General features: G+C 28.3%; 3 protein-coding genes across 3 annotated transcripts; 2 read left to right on the forward strand and 1 right to left on the reverse strand.

The window, feature by feature from the left end:
• The first annotated feature begins 3546 nt into the window (after positions 1-3546).
• LOC113373575 (zinc finger protein OZF-like) lies at positions 3547-7574 on the forward strand. Its single transcript, XM_026613869.1, has 2 exons — positions 3547-3588; positions 6296-7574. The coding sequence occupies exon 2, from the start codon at positions 6340-6342 to the stop codon at positions 7552-7554; it is 1215 nt and encodes a 404-aa protein (XP_026469654.1). The 5' UTR covers positions 3547-3588; positions 6296-6339; the 3' UTR covers positions 7555-7574.
• Positions 3727-5052, forward strand: LOC113371597 (zinc finger protein 345-like). Its single transcript, XM_026612235.1, has one exon. The coding sequence runs from the start codon at positions 3727-3729 to the stop codon at positions 5050-5052; it is 1326 nt and encodes a 441-aa protein (XP_026468020.1).
• Positions 7575-16685: 9111 nt separating the features above from the next.
• LOC113375240 (transmembrane protein 53-A-like) lies at positions 16686-17909 on the reverse strand. Its single transcript, XM_026615187.1, has one exon. It carries the CDS (start codon positions 17808-17810, stop codon positions 16830-16832), a length of 981 nt encoding a protein of 326 aa, XP_026470972.1. The 5' UTR covers positions 17811-17909; the 3' UTR covers positions 16686-16829.
• Positions 17910-24043: the final 6134 nt, after the last annotated feature.

Here is a 24043-nt window from a genome sequence, read left to right on the forward strand (position 1 = left end):
AAAACATTCAGAATGAAAAAAAGATTAAATGAACATAAAAATAGTACATACTGGAGTACGCCATCATTGAGTGCGCAATATGCAAAAAAAAACATTTTTAGGGTTAAGTGATTTAAGAAAACATATATTAATGCATAATGAAGAGCGTGCTTATGAGTGCAAAATATGCAATCAAAGATTTTCACATTCAAGTACTTTAAGAAACCATTTAACATTGCATTCTGGTGAGCGTCCTTACGCATGTGAAATATGTAATAAAACGTTCAGAATAAAAAGCATGTTAAAAAGACATGAAGCAGTTCATTCTGGAGAACGCTCTTATGAGTGCAAAATATGTATAAAACACTTTCACAGTTAAATTATTTAAAAAGACATTTATCAGTTCATATTGGAGAACGTCCTTATGTGTGCGAAATATGCAGCAAAACATTTGCAACAAAACATACCTTAAACCGACATAAAATTATACACTCTGGGGAACGCCCTCATGAGTGTAAAATATGCATAAAAGATTTTCACGTTTAAGTAGTTTAAGACAGCATTCATTTATTCATACTGGTGAACGTCCTCATATTTGTGAATTATGCAATAAAAAGTTCAATAAAAAGTCAAACTTAAATCAGCATAAGTTGGTACACACCGGAGAACAGCCTTATGAGTGCAAAATATGCTATAGAAGATTTTCACAGTCAAGTAGTTTAAGGCAGCATTCATTGATCCATACTGGTGAACTCCTCATGAGTGCGCAATATGCAAAAAAACATTTTTAGGGTCAAGTGATTTAAGAAGACATATGTTAGTGCATACTGCAGAACACACTTACAAACCGTATAAATGTGAATCTTGCAATAAAACATTCACATCAAAAAAAGCTTACAACAACATGCAATGATTCACACTGGTAAACGGCCTTATGAGTGCAAAATATGCAATAAAAATTCAAAAATAATTCACACTTAATTGAACATGAAGTGGTTCACACTGGAGAACGGCCTTTTGAGTGTACAATATGCAATAAAAGATTTTCACGGTCAAGTAGTTTAAGAAGACATTTATCAGTTCATACTGATGAACGTCCTCACGCATGTGAAATATGTAATGAAAAATTCAGATTGAAAAGAAACTTAAATAAACATAAATTGATCCATAGTGGAGAACGCTCTCATGAGTGCGTAATATGCAAAAAAACATTTTTAAGGTCCAGTGATTTAAGAAGACATTATTGCATACTGAAGAACGCATTTATGATTGTGAGACATGCAATAAAACATTCAAAACAAAACCTGCATTAATGCGACATGAAAGAGGACATACTAGAGAACAAACTGTAAAAAAATAGTCAATAAAACTTTTGAATCAGCCTAGAAACTGTCCGGCCTTATAATTCTTATCAATCAATCAAACTTACATATACTGATACAGCATATTAATTGCACTTTGTTTAATATATATTTCAATCACAACTCTGTTTGTATGTAATTATTTAATAATATCAATACATAGTACAAATGCTGTTTATTTTTGTTTCATTCAAAGCCTTACTGTCTAAAATATTCATTATTATTAAGTTCTGATAGAAGTTTATGATTTTCACCAGAAAATCCAATTCGTTAATTTTATGCTTACTCAATGGACAATGGATAACCTGACGTTCCATAAAAAAGCCGCGAGTGAAGAATCAACAGATCTCATATTAAAATTAGTAATAAGTTTAGTATGCAATCTAACATAACATTGATATAAAACTTTATATTAAGGTAAATGTACCATATTATGGGATGTTAAGGAACGTTTGATTTTAAAGATGATTTGTAAAAAAGTAGGAAAGTGAACGAGCTAAAACTGTTCTATTCTATAAATTAGACTTATAAGATCATCATAGACCAAAATTTTGCGGCATAGAATTTATTTATAGAAATAATCGGCATTCACATCACATCACACATCATGAAACACATCACTAATACTTATAATTTACTAACAAACCCGACGAACTCCGTTTCGCCACCAGATGGTTTCGTGAGAAAGATGACGAATTTTTTTGTTTGTTTTATATTTGAAAAGGAAAAATTTGATTCTATTATACAACAGTAATGAATTTATTTCGATTAGAAAAATCAAGTGTTTTTTAGTTGAACTTCTCTAAGTAAATGAAAGTGAATCCGCAAATTATCCGTTTCATTGAAGTGCTCTTTGGTAAACCACATTTTTTGTTTTTTGGTCTGACGTTAACACAAACAAAGCGGATGGTTTTTCAACTCGTGAACAGGCAACGTATAACTGCCCATGCGAAAAACAATGATTTTCTAAATAATCTATTTGAAATTTATCCCGCAAACACTAAGCGATTGGCTTTTTGACTTGTTATTGCGAACTGGAAATTGCAATCGTTTGAAGTCAAACGGAAGACCAGTCGGAATCATTGGTATGTCACCAAATCGCCAGCAATTTTTTATTGAATGGTGAAATTCAGTGCGTGTACATCATTATTCTTTGCGGCAAGAATTGCTCGTTGACTGAACCAAACATAATTCTGGTAATTCTCACTAATGTCATTACTCGAATTTTTAATTACGGTGCGTAAAGTTCCAGCAGCTTGCATTAAGGCACGATGCCATGCACAACTAATTTTCTTAGCTATAAACCTTGCGGAGCCCGAGACCTTTTCAACGAATGCAAAATTGTCGAAATCGGTTCGTGCGTTCTGGAGTTATTTCGTCAGGAAGGAAAACCCGACTTATTTTTATATACATAGAAGATTATTGTATTTTCTGATTGTCTAAATAAAATAATTCTATCTGAGCGATTTTTAAAAATCTGCAATGTACGCATAAGAAAGAAGTCATCCTCCACAGAGACCAATATTATCATTGATTATCAATCTATATATCCATCGACTTGTAAATTTTCGTTAAAATAAAATTATAAATAAGAACGAGTGATAGGAAGATATACAATATAGAGAATTATAACGTGTCGTTTGTATGTTTTGTTTAAAAATCATTATTGTCAATTATCACTAATAATTTTTATAAATGGGTTCCCTTTATTAGGTCATATAAAATATATTGTATATTATATATATAAACAATCGCTTTATCTTGCCGACATCGACAAGATGTGTTATACATCCCGAAAATACCGGTATGATTGTATCAATTGCATTATTACGGAATATTAAGTAATTTTACGCGGTATAAACTATTTGTTAAACAATAAATTATTGTTAATTACTCAGCAGTTTAACATTTAATAATAAACAGTTAATAATTGTATTAACTCATATTTATAGAGTTCATACATATTTTATATAGTTTCTTAATGAAGAGATATATATATATATATAATATATATATATATATTTATTTGTTCCCTCTCAAAAAGTTTTGTATCTTTAGATTTTACGTTTTGGTGTTGAAACTAATAATAATTTCGGATTTCAAATTTTGCCGCCGACAAACTCGCATTTGTAATGTGCTTAATGTTGTCCAACCTGATCACGTGTTTATAAAACAAATATGGAGGAAAAATGTCAAAGTGGTTTGAGGAATTATTAAAGTTAAATTCGAAGATAAATTTAGTAAAAAGGTCAGTGTTAGCGTTTAATCATATTAAACAATAAACTAATTAATAAATATTGTAACACATATATTATTATACACTCAGACTTCTCAATTTTTAAGAACACATCACCAGTTTGTTTATTATAACCTATAAACTTCAAACATGTATGAAGAAACAATTTTAAACAAAACAATTAAAACCGAACCGATCGATGATTATCTTCAAGTGAAACAGGAATTTGATGATTGTGAAAATACATCAGATTTGTATATGGATGATGATATATGTCGGCAGCAATTTCTAAAATCTGAGGTTACAATTGACGGGGAAATAAAACAAGAGACGATTGATGATCAATATGATGTGACTAGTACAAACAAAACTGTATTAGATGAAAGTTCTTATATATGTGGTGAAGAGATCAGTGAATCAAGTAATCTAGTGGATAGTACGAACAAATCAATTGAAGAAGTTTCAGGAAAAAGTGAAACAACCAATAAATTGAAACCGTATACATGTGAATCATGCAATAAAACATTCAGAACAAAACATAACTTAAAACAACATGAAAGGATCCATACTGGGGAACGCCCTTATGAGTGCAAAATATGTAATAAAAGATTTTTACAGTCAGGTCATTTAAGTTCGCATTTATCAGTGCATACTGAAGAATGCGCGTATATCTGTGAAACATGCAACAAAAAGTTCAATAAAAAGTCAAACTTAAATCAGCATAAATTGGTTCACACCGGAGAACGGCCTTATGAGTGCAAAATATGCTATAGAAGATTTTCACAGTCAAGTAGTTTAAGGCAGCATTCATTGATCCATACTGGTGAACGTCCTCATGAGTGCGCAATATGCAAAAAAACATTTTTAGGGTCAAGTGATTTAAGAAGACATATGTTAGTGCATACTGCAGAACGCACTTACAAACCGTATAAATGTGAATCATGCAATAAAGCATTCACATCAAAGAAAAGCTTACAACAACATGAAATGATTCACACTGGGAAACGCCCTCATGAGTGCGCAATATGCAATAAAAGATTTTTATGGTCAGGTAATTTAAGAAAACATTTATCAGTTCATACTGAAGAATGCCCGTATATTTGTGAAATATGCAATAGAAAATTCAAAACAAAAGAAAACTTAAATAGACATAAAGTGATCCACACTGGAGAACAGCCTTATGAGTGCAAAATATGCAAAAAAAGATTCTTACGATCAATTAGTTTAAGACAGCATTTATCAGTGCATACTGAAGAACGACCTTACGAATGCGAAATATGTAATAAAACATTCAGATTGAAAACAGGTTTAAATGAACATAAATTGATCCATTCTAGGGAACACGTTTTTGAGTGTAAAATATGCAATAAAAGATTTGCACTGATAAATAACTTAAGAAAGCATTTATCAGAGCATACTGTAGAAAGTTCTTATGAATGTGATTCAATAAAAGATTCAAAACAAAACATATATTAATGTGAAATGAAAGAGGATATACTTGAGAACAAACTGTAATTAAACAATGTTTAGAAACTGCCCGTCTTTATGATCCTAATCAATTACTCGACTTATATTGATATAGCACTTTATTTAATATATATTTCAACCACAACTTTGCTACTCCTAACCTGTGTATTGTATGTAATTGTTTAATAATATCAATACATATTACAAATGCTATTTATTTTTGTTTCATTCAAAGCCCTACTATTTTATCTCAAATTCTACAGTATTTATTATTATTAACTTCCCAAAGAAGTTTATGGTTTTCACCAGAAAATGCAAATCATTAATTTTATGTTTACTCAATGTACAATGGATGACCTGAATATACATATATAAATTTTATTTAGTAATTGAATTGTATTAACTCATATTTATATAGCTCATACATATTTTATATGGTTTCCTAATAAAGATATTCTATTATATAAAAATAAATCGGGTTTTTCCTTCCTGACGATATAACTCCAGAACGCACGAACCGATTTCGACGATTTTGCATTCGTCTCGGACTCTATCAGGTTTTTAGCAAAGAAAATTGACGAAAGATTTCAACAGAAAAGCGAAAAACACTTTTTCTTCTTTCACATACAGCGTCATTTTTGATACTTAGCATGTACTACAAACTAATTGACTGCTACTCATTGTTCTCTGCTCAGTTAATTTCATGTGACAAACCGGCATTGTGTTCACTGTGAAATTGTGCAAAAAACTAAAAAAATAAGTTATTCGTTTCCTAACATTTCAATTGGAAACCATTAAATCAATCACGTGTATTATGCAATTTTTTTTTCAATTTCAACCACAGGCAATTTTTTTCATCTTTTAATCACCAAACGAAATGTTACATAAAATGCCACCATCTGGTGGTGAAACGGGGTTCGCCCGGTTTGCTAGTATATATATATTTATTTGTTCCCCCTCAAAAACTTTTGTATGTTCAGATTTTATGTTTTTTGGTGAAACTAATAATAATTTCGAATTTCAAATTTTGCCGCCGAAAAACTCGCAGCTGTATTGTTGTTAACTTCAATTTGATCTGTTGCTTATAAAACAAAATGGAGGAGAAATGTCAAAGTGGTTTATGGAATTATTAAAGTTAAATTCGAAGATAAATTTAGTAAAAAGGTCAGTGTTAGTGTTAAATCATATTAAACAAAATAGTGAAAATCGTAACATATATATTTTTATACACTTAGACTTCTTAATTTTTAAGAACTCATCACCAGTTAGCCTATTGTAACCAAACTAACCTCAAACATGTCTGAAGAAACAAATTCAAACACAACAATTAAAATTGAACCGATAGATGATTACAATGATTATCCTCAAGTGAAACAGGAATTTGATGATTGCGAAAATACATCAAATTTGCGTACGGATATATGTCTGCAGCAATTTCTTAAATCTGAGGTTACAATTGACGAGGAAATAAAACAAGAGACAATTGATGACCAAGATGATGTGACTAGTACAAACAAAATAGTTTCAGATGAAAATTCTTACATATGTGACGAAGAGATCAGTAATTCAAGTAGTTTAGTGGATAGCACGAACAAATCATTTGAAGAAGTTTCTGGAAAAGGTGAAAGTACTGATAACTTGAAACCCTATAAATGTGAATTATGCAATAAAACATTCTCAGCAAAACGAAGCTTAATCCGGCATGAAACGAATCATAATGGAGAACGGCCTCATGAGTGCAACATATGCAGTAAAAGATTTTCACGGTCAAGTAGTTTAAGACAGCATTCATTGATTCATACTGGTGAGCGTCCTCATATTTGTGAAATATGTAATGAAAAATTCAGATTGAAAAAAAACTTAAATGAACATAAAGTGGTTCATACTGGAGTACGCCCTCATGAGTGCGTAATATGCGAAAAAACATTTTTAGGGTCAAGGGATTTAAGAAGACATATGTTAGTGCATACCGGAGAACGCGCTTATGAGTGTGATATATGCAATAAAAAATTCAAAACAAAACCACACTTAATTAAACATAAAGTGATCCACACTGGAGAACGGCCTTATGAGTGTGATATATGCAATCAAACATTTACACAGGCAAGTAGTTTAAGCACACATTTATCAGTGCATACTGGTGAACGTCCTTACGCATGTGAAATATGTAATAAAACGTTCAGAATGAAAAACATGTTAAAAAGACATAAAGCGACCCATTCTGGAGAACGCTCTTATGAGTGCAACTTGTGTAATAAAACATTTTTAAGGTTAAGTGATTTAAAAGTACATTTATTAGTTCATACTGGAGAACGACCTCATGAGTGTGAAATATGCAATAAAAGATTTGCACTGAAAAGTCATTTAAGAAAGCATTTATCAGTGCATAGTGAAGAACGACCTCATGAATGTGAGACATGCAATAAAACATTCAAGACGAAAGATATATTAAGGCTACATGAAAAAAAACATACTAGGAAACAAACTGTAAAAAAACAGACAACAAATTAGTTGAATAAGTCTAGAAACTGTACCACCTTATAATCCTTATCAATCACTCAACTTATATTGATACAGGATATAAATTGCAATTTATTTAATATATATTTTAGTTACAACTCTGTTTGTTACTCATAACCAGTGTATTGTATGTAATTGTTTATTAATATAAATACATATTACAAATGCTATTTATTTTTGTTTTATTCAAAGGCTTACTATTTTTGAAAAATTGTACAAAATTTATTATTATTAACTTTCCAAAAAAGTTTATGGTTTTATATATTTTATATGGCTTCTTAACCAAGATTTATATAAGCTGTTAGTAAAAGGATTATATTTAAAAATAGATTTTTATATAACTTATTGATTAATGGACTAACTGGTTTAGTAATGAATGGTTTATATATATATATATATATATATATATATATATATATATATATATATATATATATATACTAACAATGTCTAATAATCAAGCATAGCATCAATAAAAAACTTTTTTTTTTAAATTCTAAAAAATATTTTTTGCCATTTTCATTGTTTTACTAATACTACAAAATATATGTTAGATTTACAAATATTTAGCACATGGAGATCGAAATCCGCCGTTTTATGATTAAAACTAAATTTTATGTGTGCATAAGCTGTTAAAAGAAAAACATTTCATCTATCGCAATCAACTTAAATGAATTTTTAATTTTTATTTTTATCTATAAAAAAATTATGCAATATTTATAAAATAGGTAATACTTCCCGAAGGAGAAATTTATGTTTTCATAAAAAAATTCGATTCGCTAATTTTATGTTTTCTCCTGGACGTTTCAAGCCATTCTGAACCGAATGAGACCAAATTTAGGGAAAAATTAAGTGTGAGAATTTTTAACATTTCATCAACGTTATTTTAAAAACGCCTGAACACAGTTCAGAAATTTAAAAGCCATTTGATGTATCTCAATAAGGACTATCGTTGGTCAGTTTTGCGCGACGATCGGCCGAGCCGTTTCTTTGTAATTTGGAAAAACGTGTTAAACTTTTCGTCCACATTTAACCTCAAACTACCGAATCGATTTTAAAAAATCAAAAACTGTTCGAAAGATATTAGTTGGGAATAATACTGATTAGTTTTAGGTGCAAATCTACCGAGCCGTTTTCTTGTAATTAACTGTTGAAAAAAAAAAATTAAGCCGATTTTTATGGAACTTGTTTTGGCGATATATATCATGGTCTTATAGAACTTACTGAAATATTACGGTTTTACAAGTAGTTTAATTTTTAAAATTCATCAAAGTTTGAGAAAATGAGTAGTTTTTTTGACGTTTGTTAAAATTACAATTAGATAGTGTACTTAGTCTTAATGAACATACTAAACCATTAAATCAGCAAAAGAGTGTGAAATATTCTGTTCGGTGCCACTTGCACCTAGTTATTTTTATTATGACTAACGTGAATCACATATCGCACCACTCGAATTAATATTTAATGTTATGATAATTCGATTTGAAACAATGTCGACATCGGACACAAATATTTATTAGTCTGTACAAAGGTCAATTTGCACTTGAGATTATTTTACATTTGTTTATTTTGCAATTAATTCTAATGGCGATTTTGTTATCGTTAAATGGGAAATAATAATTATGGCTATCGGTTATACACATATCTGTTTTGTAATTGTTTATATAATATATGTATATACTAGCTGACCCGTTAAACGTTACTTTACTATGTGACGTACTTTTGAAGATTTCTTAGAATCGACAAAAAATTACTATCGTATTGTAAGTGTGTAGGGTTGCGGTGGATCAGTGGTTTGAACACTGGGAGAGTGTAAAAGAAATAGAGCACAAAAGTTTTCTATTTTAAATATGATTATTATATCAATGAAATTAGATAGAAAAGACATAATAAGTTTTAGTCTAAATTTTAGTTTGTGCCATGATTTAAGTCCAAAAGTAAAAAAAGTCCAAAGACTAAAACAAGTGATTTGTGATTGTGACTATATGAGCAAATTAAAGAATTAGCTGTAAGTGGAATTCTGTCTTAAGGCAATTAAGGCATCGTGCCTAAGGCAAATTGCTGGAACTTCTCGTACCGCAATTCAAAATTTGAGTAATCAAAAATAATCAATAAAAGTTGATCAATGATTTGAAATTTCGAACCATATTGAATCATTCTATCTTAAATCATTTATTTTGAAATAATTTGGAAATTCTGAACTTTTTTTCAAAGCAATCGTACTGCTTTAACTGTATAAAGACGAAATATCGAAGCGCGTAAGCGCCGCGTCGCCGTCTAGCGCGTAAACATTGGTACGGAACCCATAGGAATGTAAACAAAATTTATACTTATTGTTAAAATCTCTATAAAATATCTGATAATTTGATGTGCATATGTCTCATGATCATTTTTGACCGCCAGTTGGCATTTTTTTAAACTTTTTTTATTAGATCTCCGAAACCGCTAGACCTGCCTTCATGAAAATTTGATCAATTCTTCATCTTGTCAATACAAGTAAAATATTTTCTGAATTGTTCAAATCGGACGCTCCATTCTCTTAAAAACTGAGTTACCGTTTTTGGCACTTTTTGCCCCATATCTTCGGAACGGTGAACCTGCCTTCACCAAAAACTAATCAGCACGTCTCCCTATCAATACGAATCGAATATTCTTTGAATTATTCAAATCGGTTGATCGGTGTTCCCGAAATCGTCGACGAAAATTTGTATCCGCACATACATACATACGCGCACACACACACATACACATACATCCATTTTTTCCAAGGTATGCCAAATTATTGAGAAACCTCTGAAACGTAAAGATATATACAAATTTTCATTTTCGATTCTTTTGCGATTACTATAACTTGCCTTACGGGAAGTTAATTATTGTTAACAAAGACTATTTTACCATTTCATTGTTTTTTACAATTCATCCATTCATATCGTTTTATTTCAATGACTTTTACATATCACGTACATATTATTTTTAAAAACGATATAATTTCGTATATATGAATATTTTATTCAAAAATCATCATAAATAATTTATGTCTCCAACTACTTTTAAACTATCATAGGGAATAATTATATCTTTTCTCTCGTTCGCACTCACGCGCATGCCATAGCGCTATCTCGCTCGCTCCTTGGAACTGAAACAGGTTTTCTAAAATGAACGAAGGTCGTCAATGGTAAATCGATAGGAAGGAATTGTATAATATTTAATTTATAACAAGTCGATTGTAAATATTATTTTTGTTAAACGGGTAAATAACTAGTGGTGTATGGCATCGCGCCTTAAGGCAAATTGCTGGTACTTCCCGCACCGTAATGAAATATTCGAGAAATTTTAAACGTTTTCAAATATATTATTACAAATGCTGCAACTTTCACTATTTTTGCTATCTTGTTGTCAAATGTAAATCATAAATCAATTTATCTCCAGAACATTAACAATCGTCATTTCATTTCGAATTCAGTTTAACAAAAAATAGTTGCCTAATTTTGCACGAAATTGAAAAAGTGCTCCCGTATAGTCACAGTCTAAACGCATTTGCAAATAATTCTGTGCGACATTTTCACTTATACTGTGCTTAGCTTGGCGGCATTTTCACATTTTTCAATAGTTTTCACAAAATTGAAAAAGTGCTACAGTATATAAACAGTCTAAACGCACTAGGGTGAACATTTGCACCAGAGTGGCGCTTAGACTGTGCTTAGTCTGGATAATTTTTTGAATTTTTAATCCAAAATTACAAAAATATTTTTTGAAATAAAAATTAGAAACAAAATTTTTTTTTTCTGAAAGCAATTATTTTGTCGAAACAAGCAGAAAGTTCTTTGAATCATTTAAATCGGACGCTTAGTTCACTCAAAAACTGCCAGTTTTTTGCACATTTAGCTCTGTATCTCCAAAACAGCTGGACCTGTCTTTGCCAAAAACTAATCATCTGTTCTCCCAATCATTACAAATTGAATGTTTTGAAAGATCATACAAATCCGATACTCCGTTCTCTCAAAAACTCGATTTGTATTTTCTGCACTTTTTTCTCCGTATCTCCGTAACGACTGGACCTGCCTTTGCCAAAAACTAATCAGCTCTTTTCCCTATCAATAGGAATCGAATGTTTTTTGAAACATTCAAATCGGTTGATCCTTGCGCCCGAAAACGTCGACGAAAAAATGCCGGCATACAAAACACACACACATCAATTTTTTTGGGGTATGCCAGTAAAATGTTCAGAAACTTTCAAAACGTCGAGGAATGCAAAAATTTTCATTTTCAATTGACGGCCCATTACTATAACTACCCTACGGGAAGTTAATAATAAATAATATTTTTTGCTAATCTAGAAATTTTCTAGAAATATTTTACACGAAAATACAACGTCTATATATATATATATATATATATATATATTTATATAAACAATTATTATTTTGTTGATAAAACATGTAAATTCAGTATGCAATTTCAAGTCTTTTGTTTTAATAATTAAGAATAATAATTTATTTTATGCAAAGTAGAATAATATTTGTTTCAAAACAATTAAACCAAATATTTTGGCCATTTAATTTTGTAAAATAATTTATATAAATAATTCAAATTGAATTTTCTTTACAGATAGACAATGGTGTTCTATTCGAAGGAAAAAAGATTATTTATTGGATTTGTCGTTCTTTGAAATATAAATGATACGAAATTTATGTCTAAAAAGGAGTACTTGATCTGAAAATATTTATTCAAAAATTAAAAAAAGTATTTGACCCCAGAACCTGGTCCAAAATCAAAAAATTAAGCACTTAATCAAAAATCTATGCTAATTGGTTGAAGAAAAATCTTTATCAAAAATCTGACAAGTAAGTACTTGCTCAAAATCCTTTGCAAAAGTATTAAAATCGTATTTGATTATGAAATCCATGTCCAAAATTCATAACAAAATATTTTTGACCAACATTTTACATTACGAACGTATTTAATAATAAAATCTTCAATACAAGATTATTTGATCATAAAATCTTAGTATAAACTAATTTAAATTCTTCACAATTCATAAATATGTATATGTATATATATATATATATATATATATATATATACTTTTATATTTTATTAAACTATGAAACTATTATGTATTTATATAAATTCAAATTCAAATTGCGCGCCATTTTAAAACTGTCAACATGGGGTAACACCATTTGTCAAACTTAGGGTTAAAAATTTTCACACGTGCGAAATTCTTTTGCACTAAATGTGAGGTTATGTGAAATTTGCAAATTTATTTCTTTGAAAATTTTAATAATTAACGTTATATTATAAATTAAAGATGTAATAACGATTTGTGAGGTGTATATACAGATTTTAATAGTTATAAAACGATGTGACATTGTTGTAAAGTGGATTAAGTTTAGTTTAATGTGCAAAGTTTGTGCAATAGCTAATCATTATTAATAATTTTAATAATAGATGTTATATTATAAATTAGACATTTAGTAACAATTAGAGTTAGTATTTAATAGTTAACTAACTATTTATTTATTACTAAATAGTATATTACTATAAAACAGTCAACTCATGTTATTTGTGCAAAAAATTTTGTCGATACTGTGTTATTGGGCAAAAAAACTATATGTAAATTATTGAACTTATTATTGTGTTATCATTGAATGTATGTTAAATAATAAGTAGTGATATAGTGAGTGTATTGAAGTAGTGATTCATCAAAAATTAAATTGTTATCAACAAGCAATGAAATTTGTGAAATGCAGCACTCATCGGCCAAGGTATGTTTGTTAGTAAGAAATATAATTTTTATTATATATATATATATATATATATATATATATATATATTTATATATATATTATATATATATATATATATTAATTGTTTAATATGAACAATTAATTGTTTAATATGAACAATATTTTGTATACCAAAAATTAAATAAAATTTAAATAAATTATTAAAGAATGTGTAGTATATAAGTAACTGTTTTTGAAATTACACCGAAGATGAGACACACCATGGTCTCGAAACGTCTGTAATCATAAAATAAAGTTGTGTTAAACAAATCTGAGTGCTGTTTTGTTCATATTAAACAATTAATATTCGTTCCACTCATATCATAAAATTCTATATATATATATATAACTGTAAATTTCTTATCGAGTTCTACGAACAAAGACAAATCAATCAAATTGTGGTTTGACTCAAGATTTAATTAATTACTAATAAATAATTCATTAGATCAAGACTTGTATTGTAAGTTAATTTTCAAAGAGAATTTATATTTAATTCAATTCTAAAATAGTTCTTTGACTCATACCTGTTTATTGAAAACAATTTTAAATTTAAGAAGAAACAAACAAAATAATTTACACTTATTATAAATTGTAATTGGAATGAGTCAGATATATATATATATATATATATATATATATATATATAATATATATGAATCATTTACTAATTATCAATCCAGATCTTTGACCTACACCAAAACAATAATAATTATTCAATAAAACAATTCATTTAAGAATAAATTTGTTTATTGCATATTAAATACACAACAAAATTCTTTGCATAAATTTGCATGAACTAAGTGAATGTTAAACTATGATATAATTTTATAGACCTATATTAACTGGACTGCAAAAAATAAAAGATATATTTAGAAATATTTTTTTTAATTACAAGACTGTAGTACAAACGGTACGTCCCTGAGAGCTCCCTAAAAATCAACAACAGTATGCATGTACGTGTGTTGGGGTCTAGAATTTTTTGATAAAATTGCTTCTAATTTGTATTTTTTCAACAAAATTAGTAAATTTTAGTATTTGTTGTTAAAATAGACACTTTGTACAACAAAATTGTAAAATTACAAGACTGTAGTACAAACGGTGCGTCCCTGAGAGCTCCTCAAAAATCAACAAAGTATGCATGAACATGTGTTAAGGTTTAGAATTTTTTGATAAAATTGCTTGTAGCTTGTATTTTTTCAACAAAAGTTATAAATTTTAGTATTTGGTGTTTAAATAGATACTTTGTACAGTAATATTGTAAAATTGCAAGACAGTAGTACAAACGGTGCGTCCTTGAGAGCTCCCTAAAAATCAACGACAGTATGCATGAACGTGTGTTGGGGTCTAGAATTTTTTGATAAATTTGCTTCTAACTTGTATTTTTTCAACTTAAGTTATAGATTTTAGTATTTGTCGTTAAAATACAATGTTCATACAATAATATTGTAAAATTACAAGGCTGTAGTACAACCTGTGTGTCCCTGAGAGCTCCCTAAAAATCAACACCAATAAGCATGAACATGGGTGATGGTCTAGAATGTTTTGATAAAATTGCTTCTAACTTGTATTTTTTCAACAAAAGTTATAAATTTTAGTATTTGTTGTTAAAATAGACACTTGTTACAATAATTTAGAAAAATTACAATATTGTAGTACAAACGGTGCATTCCTGGGAGCTCCTTAAAAATCAACAGCAGTATGCTTGTACGCGTGTTAAGGTCTAGAATTTTTCTATAAAATTACTTCTAACTTATATTTTTTCAACTAAATTTGTAAATTTTAGTATTTGTTGTTAAAATAGACACTTTGTACAAATATTTGCTAAAATTGCAATACTGTAGTACAAACGGTGCGTCCCTGGGAGCTCCTCAAAAATCAACACCAGTATGCATGTACGTGTGTTAAGGTCTAGAATTTTTTGATAAAATTACTTCTAACTTATATTTTTTCAACAAAATTTGTAAATTTTAGTATTTGTCGTTAAAATAGACACTTTGTACAAAAAATTGATAAAATTGCAAGACTGTAGTACAAACGGTGCGTCCCTGAGAGCTCCCTAAAAATCAACGACAGTATGCATGTACTTGTGCTAGGGTCTAGAATTTTTCTATAAAATTGCTTTTAAATTGTATTTTTTCAACAAATTTTGTAAATTTTAGTATTTGTTGTTAAAGTAGACACTTTGTACAGTAATATTGTAAAATTGCAAGACTGTAGTACAAACGGTGCGACCCTGAGAGCTCCCTAAAAATCAACAATAGTATGCATGAACGTGTGTTGGGGTCAAGAATTTCTTTTTTAAATTACTTCTAACTTGTATTTTTTTAACAAAATTTGTAAATTTTAATATTTGTTGTTAAAATAGACACTTTGTACAATAATTTAGAAAAATTGCAAGTCCGTAGTACAAACGGTGCGCCCCCAAGAGCTCCTTAAATATATACCATATAAACAAGTTGCACTTACAATCGAGTGCAAACTTTCATAAAATCGCTTATAACTCGTTTATTTTTTAAAAAATAACAAATTTTAGTATTTGTCGTTAAAATATACACTTTTTACAATAATTTACAAAAATTACAAGACTGTAGTACAAACGGTGCGTCCCTGAGAGCTCCCTAAATATGAGCAATATAAATATACTAACATCAAATCATGAATAGTTACACATTTACTTGAATTCATTTACGAAAATTTTTATAGGTTTCCCCATGAAAAAGTGGTTAGAGCCGTGGGTTTACAACCCAGGTCCTTGGACAACCTGATGTCAAGCAGCATTGACATCAATTTTTACTTGGCATTTTAGATAGCAATATTTTTAAGTGAAAATAACTTAAAAAAAATAATCATTTACAGAAATAGATATAGGACAACCATTTGGGTTGCCATGTATAAAGTCATTAAAAGTGATTGTGTATAATGTATATTAATATATATTTTTCACAGTCCATTAATATAGGTTTTCTGCTCTAAATACTTGCATTATAAAAAAGTAAAATGTATAATTCTTAAAAATATTTATGTACGGTATGAATATTTTTCTGAAAACACTATATGCTAAGACAAAGAATACTATATTCGGATAAGAATATTAATTATTAGTTTGCTGAATTAAAAAAAAGTTTAAAAAATTTGATCATTGTTAATATTAAAGATTATATGAATAAATGCGTAAGGCAAGTTCCTGAGGTATAAATAGTACAATGGGTTAATTTTGCACAGGAATTGTAGTACAAATTCTAAATCTACATATTTATTAGATTCTTAAATAAATAATATTGATGTATATATATATATATATATATATATATATATATATATATATATATGTATTACTTTTAGTTACTTTTTATCGTCCCTCAGCAAACTAATGATTCAAACTCACAATCCTTCTAATAGCCTCACAATTTCCAGCATACATTATCACAGGCTCGAAAACCACAATCACTGTCCCTCAATCCATTCCTTCGATCCTTTTCAATTCTGCATTTGAGCCCTCATCTTCTGCGCCTCATTAATCAATCCTATCGACTCCAAAAAGCTATTCAATTCCTGCGTGTACTCCTTGGGATGTTTATGAAAGTGTCCAACATGGGGAGACCTGTCCCAGCATTTCCAGTAACACTTGATCCCCAAACCTTCCCAAGCTTCTTTCACTCGCTGATTAGAACTAACAGGCCCTATGGGGTCCGTCTTGGATAAAAGGAATAAAGCTGGGGATCGTACTAAAGTGCTGTGGAACATTTGACTTGCACGAATGTAATGGGACGTAGCAACGTCGTGGAAGGTTTTGAGATGGTAAATCATGTATTTGCGTAAAGCTGTTTGTAGTACTTTGTTTTTAGGGAATACGGCCTTGGGGGTACCGATGGGTATCTCAGTTATATCCGCAGCACTGTCCCATATCTGTCCGGCTATACGCTGAAGCAAAGGGTTGTATAGTTTAGGGTTTTGAGATATGTGTACTAAGCATTCGCCCCACACGTAACCTCCTACTGAAAATCCATGTAGCAACACAGGATTGTAGGTCGTGTTGTGGTAAAGGAACTTTAAAACGTCTCGGGATACCAATTGTGTACCTTTCGCTGGCCAGAGTAGTTGCCAAGGGTTTATGGAAACGTTCAAGACATCAAAACCATGGTCGTTGTATATATCAGCAAATTTCATAATGTGTTTCTGTTTAGCCATAAGCCATGTTAGTAAAACCACTAAAGGACGTTCCAAAGGCTGTTCCAACTTCAAATCCTTATCAATCTGCACCTTATCATTACTGAACAACTGAATATTCTTTGTGACTTCTTGACTGCTTAAATCGCGTTGAAAAACACTGACATTTTTGACAGGTAGTAAAAAATCTGTGTTTTTACTAAAAGCACTTAAACAACGATGCTGAGTTGTATATTTAACAGCATCTGTATGCTTTAAAAAACGAGCACTCACTCTTAACAGCACAGGCATTTTGGGAAAGGATTTCAACAAAATATTGTAGAGAAATTACTGTGACATGCTTCTTCCACAATGTTGGACACTTTATGAGGAAGCCAGACAGACGAGACGCTTTGTTTTACAAAAGGTGCAAAGTCTAATTCAATACAACTTTGGTAATAATATAGATACATGTAAACACATACAAGATGTTGACAGCCATGACACATAACCGGATGACAGAAGGACAGAAGATAGTTGTCAACTCAATTTTAATCAATAAACAGTAAATTATAATAACAAATTAATTATAACTACAATAATAATAGAAAAATTCATAATATACATACGTTTGTCCTCAATCTATTGATATTTTACCAGCTAAAATTCACATATCACTTGACACAATTTGACAGTTGATTTATGACATGAAGCTTATCTATGACATGAAGTAGGCGTTAGAATTTAAATTTATAAAACAATATTGAATTTTTGAACATTATAAAATAAATTGCAATAACAATTCAATATTAATTATTACATTACATTAACAATTCGGAACCTTTAAAATAAACATACATTTCCATCAATTGGTATTAAATTAGCATATTTTTTGAAGAAGTTGACAGCTCGGACTCCATGACACTTAACGGAATGACATGCACTCCATTTTAATCAATAAATACTAAATTACAATAACAAACTGATAATAACTACATCATTAATGAATGAATTTATAATATACATACATTTTTCGTGTAATAATATTCCATTGAAACTTTACCCTTTAAAATTAGCGTATCACTTGACACTTGACAGTTGATTTATGACATGAAGTATGCGTCAGAATTCAAATTTATAATTTATAATTTTGATTATTATGAAATAAATTGCAATAACAATTCAATATTAATTATTACATTACATTAACAATTCGGAACCTTTAAAATAAACATACATTTACCATTAAATTAAATTAAACTTTTTGAAGAAGTTGACAGCTCGAACTCCATGACACATAACGGAATGACATGCACTCCATTTTAATCAATAAATACTAAATTACAATAACAAACTGATAATAACTACATCATTAATGAATGAATTGATAATATACATGAATTTTTCTTGTAATAATATTCCATTGAAACTTTACCACGTATCACTTGACACTTGACAGTTGATTTATGACATGAAGTATGCGTCAGAATTCAAATTTATAATTTATAATTTTGATTATTATGAAATAAATTACAATAACAAATTAATATTAATTATAACATTACATTAACACTCCCAAAATTTTAAAATAAACATACATTCACCATAGACTGGTATTAAATTAACATTTTTACAAATTTGCTATTCACTTGATAGTTGATCAGTCATTTAATGACACAAATTTACCGTTGGAATTTAAATTTGTTATGTAATAATAATGATATAATACTGTTTAATATGAAAAAAAAACTACAAAAATAAATCACTATTAACTTCAATAACAATCACAGTACTTTATAATAAACATACATTTTCTATAATCTTTTTTTATAATTTTGATATTCACTTGACAGTCCACTTTTGACATATTTTCCGTTAAAATTTAAATTTATAAAACAATACAAATAATATAAACAAATTATAGAAATAAAATTACAATATTATCAATTATAACTTTCTATATGAAAAATAGGGTATTTATTTTTTATCGCTAATTGAAAGAAAATCTTATCCATGCTCCTTTATCTATGATCTTAACTGTCAAAAATCATTTTTTAAAAATTTGTCCATAGTAACCTTTGTCGTCAAAATCTAAGAATTGTTTTGAAAACGGTAAACTATCTTTCATCTTTCTTGCTTATACGTTTCGACACTTGATACGTGTCATCATTCAGTAAATATAAATTACAAAAATTTATTTTAAACCAACGAATGCAATTTTTAATACTTATTAAAACAGAAAATATATTGACTGAATTTAATTTTATACGTTAACAATAATAATAGTAATAATGATAATATTGATATGAATTTTACTGAAGTATTATACACTTAAACAGATAAAAAATTGGCTTTTATATTATTTTTTAAATTCTGGTTGCAATCAGTGTCGCCATCTGTCGTTAGAGTCGCGAGGTTTTTATAAGATATAATTATCTTTTATATTCACTAAATTTTTAAATCAAGTATATTAATTAAATTCACTTTAAAAAGTAAATTTAGAACTGCTTATAATAATACAATTATTGTTTTATTTATAACTGCAACAGTAATAATGTTACAAAGCTAAAATGTGGTGAGATTTAAAAAAAAAAGTATTTTTTGTTTATATTGATACAAGTATGTTTTAATTAAAACATGTAGTAAACAAAACGTTATCTAAAGGCTTAAACTATTTATTTTTGTTTAATCTAAGACTTTAGAATTTTTTTTTCAAACCTTAGCATACACACCACATAGATGTCGCCACTTAATCAAGACGATTTCAAAAAACAATTCTTTCGCCCTTTTTGAGTACACCGAGTTGCTGTAGGTCATAACAATATTAGACAATATTATAGATAATTTAATTTTGAACAAATTTTCAGAATATTTCATTTATTTTGGACGAACGGTTCAAAAGTTACAAGAGATATTATAAACAAATACACTTGCGAATACATACAAATAGTGTACTACCTATTATTTTATTTTAAAGTATACCGCGTTGCCGTAGGGCATCATAATCTTAAACAATATTATAGACTGTTCAATTTTGTACAAATTTCCAAAATATTTCATTTACTTTGGACAAACCGTTCAAAAGTTACGAGCCATACAATAAATAAATGTACTAATTTGTTATAGCAGAATATTTATTCAATAGCGCATATATAACATATAACAAAAAAACTGTATATCTATTTTATAATTTTTGAATATTAATAATATATACATATAGATATCTTTTTTTATTTTTTTTACATTTTTCTCGATTTTAATCTCCATAACTTACTCCTTTGGCTTATACAATTATTTATTACTATATTGATATTAAATAAAATTAGTTTCAATAATAAAATTATTTGCCTCTGACTATCTAAGTATTAATTTATTATTTTTTAATAAACTAGTACATATATTATTTTAATAAATTAAAGTAATACTAAAATAGGTTTATTATGTACAGATCCGAACTTCATTAAATTAGAATAAAATAATTAGGTAATATAAATTTATAAAGTTAATACTTAAGGTGATACGTTTATTATGAATTTAAATATATATATATATATATATATATATATAAATATAAGTACATAAAAATTAATATAAATAAATAAACATGTTTGACTTAATTAAATTAAATATAAAATCATATAATTTTTGTTATCAGATCTGGCAATTAAAATCGTTTAAGTAAGTTATACATATACATATATATGTATATATATATATATATATATATATTTGTAATATTTTTGCAGCCCAATCGTCGAATTAAAAAAAGATTAAATAACAAAATTATTTATTCCATTAAACGTTTCGACACTTGATGTGTGTCATCATTCTGTAATCTAAAAAACATATAACATAAATACAAAGTTGATAATAAATATAAATATATAAAAAGGAGAAAATTATACATACCAAACCAGGAAAAACAACAGAAAAAATTAATTATGATGTAAAATTGATTGAACACTAAATTTGTGTAAAATAATAAAATACTAATATATTAACGAACGAGAAATTGAAGGAGCACATATTGCCCTCCTATATTTTATGTTATTGATAGCGGTGCATTGTGGACACTGATCAAGGTTACAAAGCAAGTGTAGTGAAGGAGTTTTTTTTAAGTCGACGATTGGGCTGCAAAAATATTACAAATATGTATCAACGTCGACAAAACTATCATCATGTAGAAAAATTATAAAAACTGTCATGGCTATGCTTACAAAAAATATATAAAGTGATGTTGATTTATTGACGATGCAAAGACTTATTTCATATCTGACTTTAAAAAATCAAATAAAATTTCAAGTAATTACGTAACCGATCGAAAGTAACAAATAGATTCATTTATGTTAATTGTGAGAAAAATTTTCACTGAAGTTACATTCTTGTTGCGTAACTGTTACATAAGTGTTTCGTAACCGTTTCGTTTTTGTTTAATCAAAACTTTAATAAAAAACAAAGACTATAGTCTTTGAAAATGATTACAAAAATATAACGAAAAAAATTTTAATAAAAACCAAAGACTATAGTCTTTGAAAATGATTACAAAAATATAACTTTTTTTCTATTTATAAAAGTAGATTTCTATGAATAAAAAATTTTCATTAAAGTTACATTTTTGTTGCATTTACTTTTGTTTCGTAGCTGTTTCGTTCTTGTTACTTTGCAAAGTCAATAATTTATTAAACTCATAATTATTAAAATAATTTACAAAACTAATTACAATTTATATTTATTATACATTTTACATTATTTTTAATAATTCATTTATTAATTAATTAATATATATTGATTGACTTGGTAACTCTTGGTTAACTTAACTTTAACATATACGGTTAGTTTATCAGTTCGATACGTCAATTTTTTTAAATTTTATATTATTATTAGTATTAATATATACTTTATGTGGAATCGATAATTATAATTAATTTATTGTGGACACCAAATTTAACGAAAATAGTGAAATAAATACATAAAACTTTCGCAAACTTTAATTGCAATATATTTAAAAATAAAGAGTTATTGAGGATTTTATGTTTTTCGGTACGTAGACAACCAGAATTTATCTCATTTTTATAATAAAAAGAGTTACTTGTTTGTAATACTATTTCTGAATTGTAAAAATTTGCATAAAACTTCCTTTGATCAAAATATCTTAAAAAATGTAAAAGTTGCAACGTTTTGGAATTTTTTACCAACTTGGTTTATTTTCGGAAAATTTGGTGTCTTAATTAAATATTCCTTGGTACTTACATTTAAAATTAAGTACGACTTAATACTTTTTAATTACACACTTCAGTGACTCTTTAAATCATCATAAGTTGATAATATGCCAACGTTTTGCCCAAAACATAATCATCAGTTTAAGTAATTTTCAGAAACTGATGAAAATAAAATTGTAGCAAATGCACTAAAACATCAAAACTGGATTCTGGTACAACTGATTGGTGTATGGCGACGTAATAATAATAATAAATATTTGACTATATACATTTTCCCAAATCGTCATTGTGAACTTTATTTTTGCCTTTTAGTGCTTTGACATTTTTTGCAAAAAAGAAACTAATACTATATTCGTAATGTACGTTTTTTGAGCTTTCATTTGATATGTCACATGCTATGTCATATGTCATTTTTAGTCCACGTTTTCGGGCGCACGGATCAACCGATTTGAATGGTTTAAAAATTATTCGATCCCTATTGATAGGGAGATGTGCTGATTAGTTTTTGGCAAAGGCAGGTCCAGCCGTTACAGAGATACAGAACCAAGAGTGCAGAAAATACAAATCGAGTTTTTGAGAGAACGGAGTATCGGATTTGAATGATCTAAAAAACATTCAATTTGTAATGATTGGGAGAAGAGGTGATTAGTTTTTGGCAAAGGCAGGTCCTACCATTTCGAAGATACGGAGCTAAATGTGCAAAAATGGCAGTTTTTGAGTGAACTAAGCGTCCGATTTGAATGAACTAAAAAACTTTCTGCTCGTATTGACAAAATTGACAAAACAATTGCTTTTGAGGATAAAAAATTATTACAACTTTTTTTATTTTCCATAAAATATTTTTTGTAATTTTGGATTAAAAATTCAAAAAATTACCCAGGCTAAGCACAGTCTGAGCGCCACTCGGGTACAAATGTTTACCCGAGTGCGTTTAGACTGTTTATGTATTGGAGCAGTTTTCCAATTTTATGAAACTATTGAAAAATATGAAAATGCCGCCAAGCTAAGCACAGTATAAGTGAAAATGTCGCACAGAATTATTTGCAAATGCGTTTAGACTGTGACTATACGGGAGCACTTTTTCAATTTTGTGTAAATTAGACAACTATTTTTTTTGGAATTGAATTCGAAATGAAATGAGACGGTTGTTGATAAATTGATTTATGATTTATGATTTACATTTGAGTTGCTCAGATATAACAAACAAGATAGCAAAAATAATGAAAGTTACAGTATTTGTAATGATATATATATATGATATATATATATAACGTTTAAAATTTCTCGAATATTTCATTACGGTGCGGAAGGTTCCAGCAATTTGCC

Source organism: Ctenocephalides felis, unplaced genomic scaffold, assembly GCF_003426905.1.
Source record: "Ctenocephalides felis isolate EL2017-DRISC unplaced genomic scaffold, ASM342690v1 CF-g0.4_SCAFFOLD_00845, whole genome shotgun sequence".
In the NCBI taxonomy this organism is placed as follows: Eukaryota; Metazoa; Arthropoda; class Insecta; order Siphonaptera; family Pulicidae; genus Ctenocephalides; species Ctenocephalides felis.

Bases quoted from the DNA above. Each gene is read 5' to 3' on its own strand.
- LOC113375240 (XM_026615187.1), bottom strand. From the start codon at position 17,810: ATGCCTGTGCTGTTAAGAGTGAGTGCTCGTTTTTTAAAGCATACAGAT.
- LOC113371597 (XM_026612235.1), top strand. From the start codon at position 3,727: ATGTATGAAGAAACAATTTTAAACAAAACAATTAAAACCGAACCGATC.
- LOC113373575 (XM_026613869.1), top strand. From the start codon at position 6,340: ATGTCTGAAGAAACAAATTCAAACACAACAATTAAAATTGAACCGATA.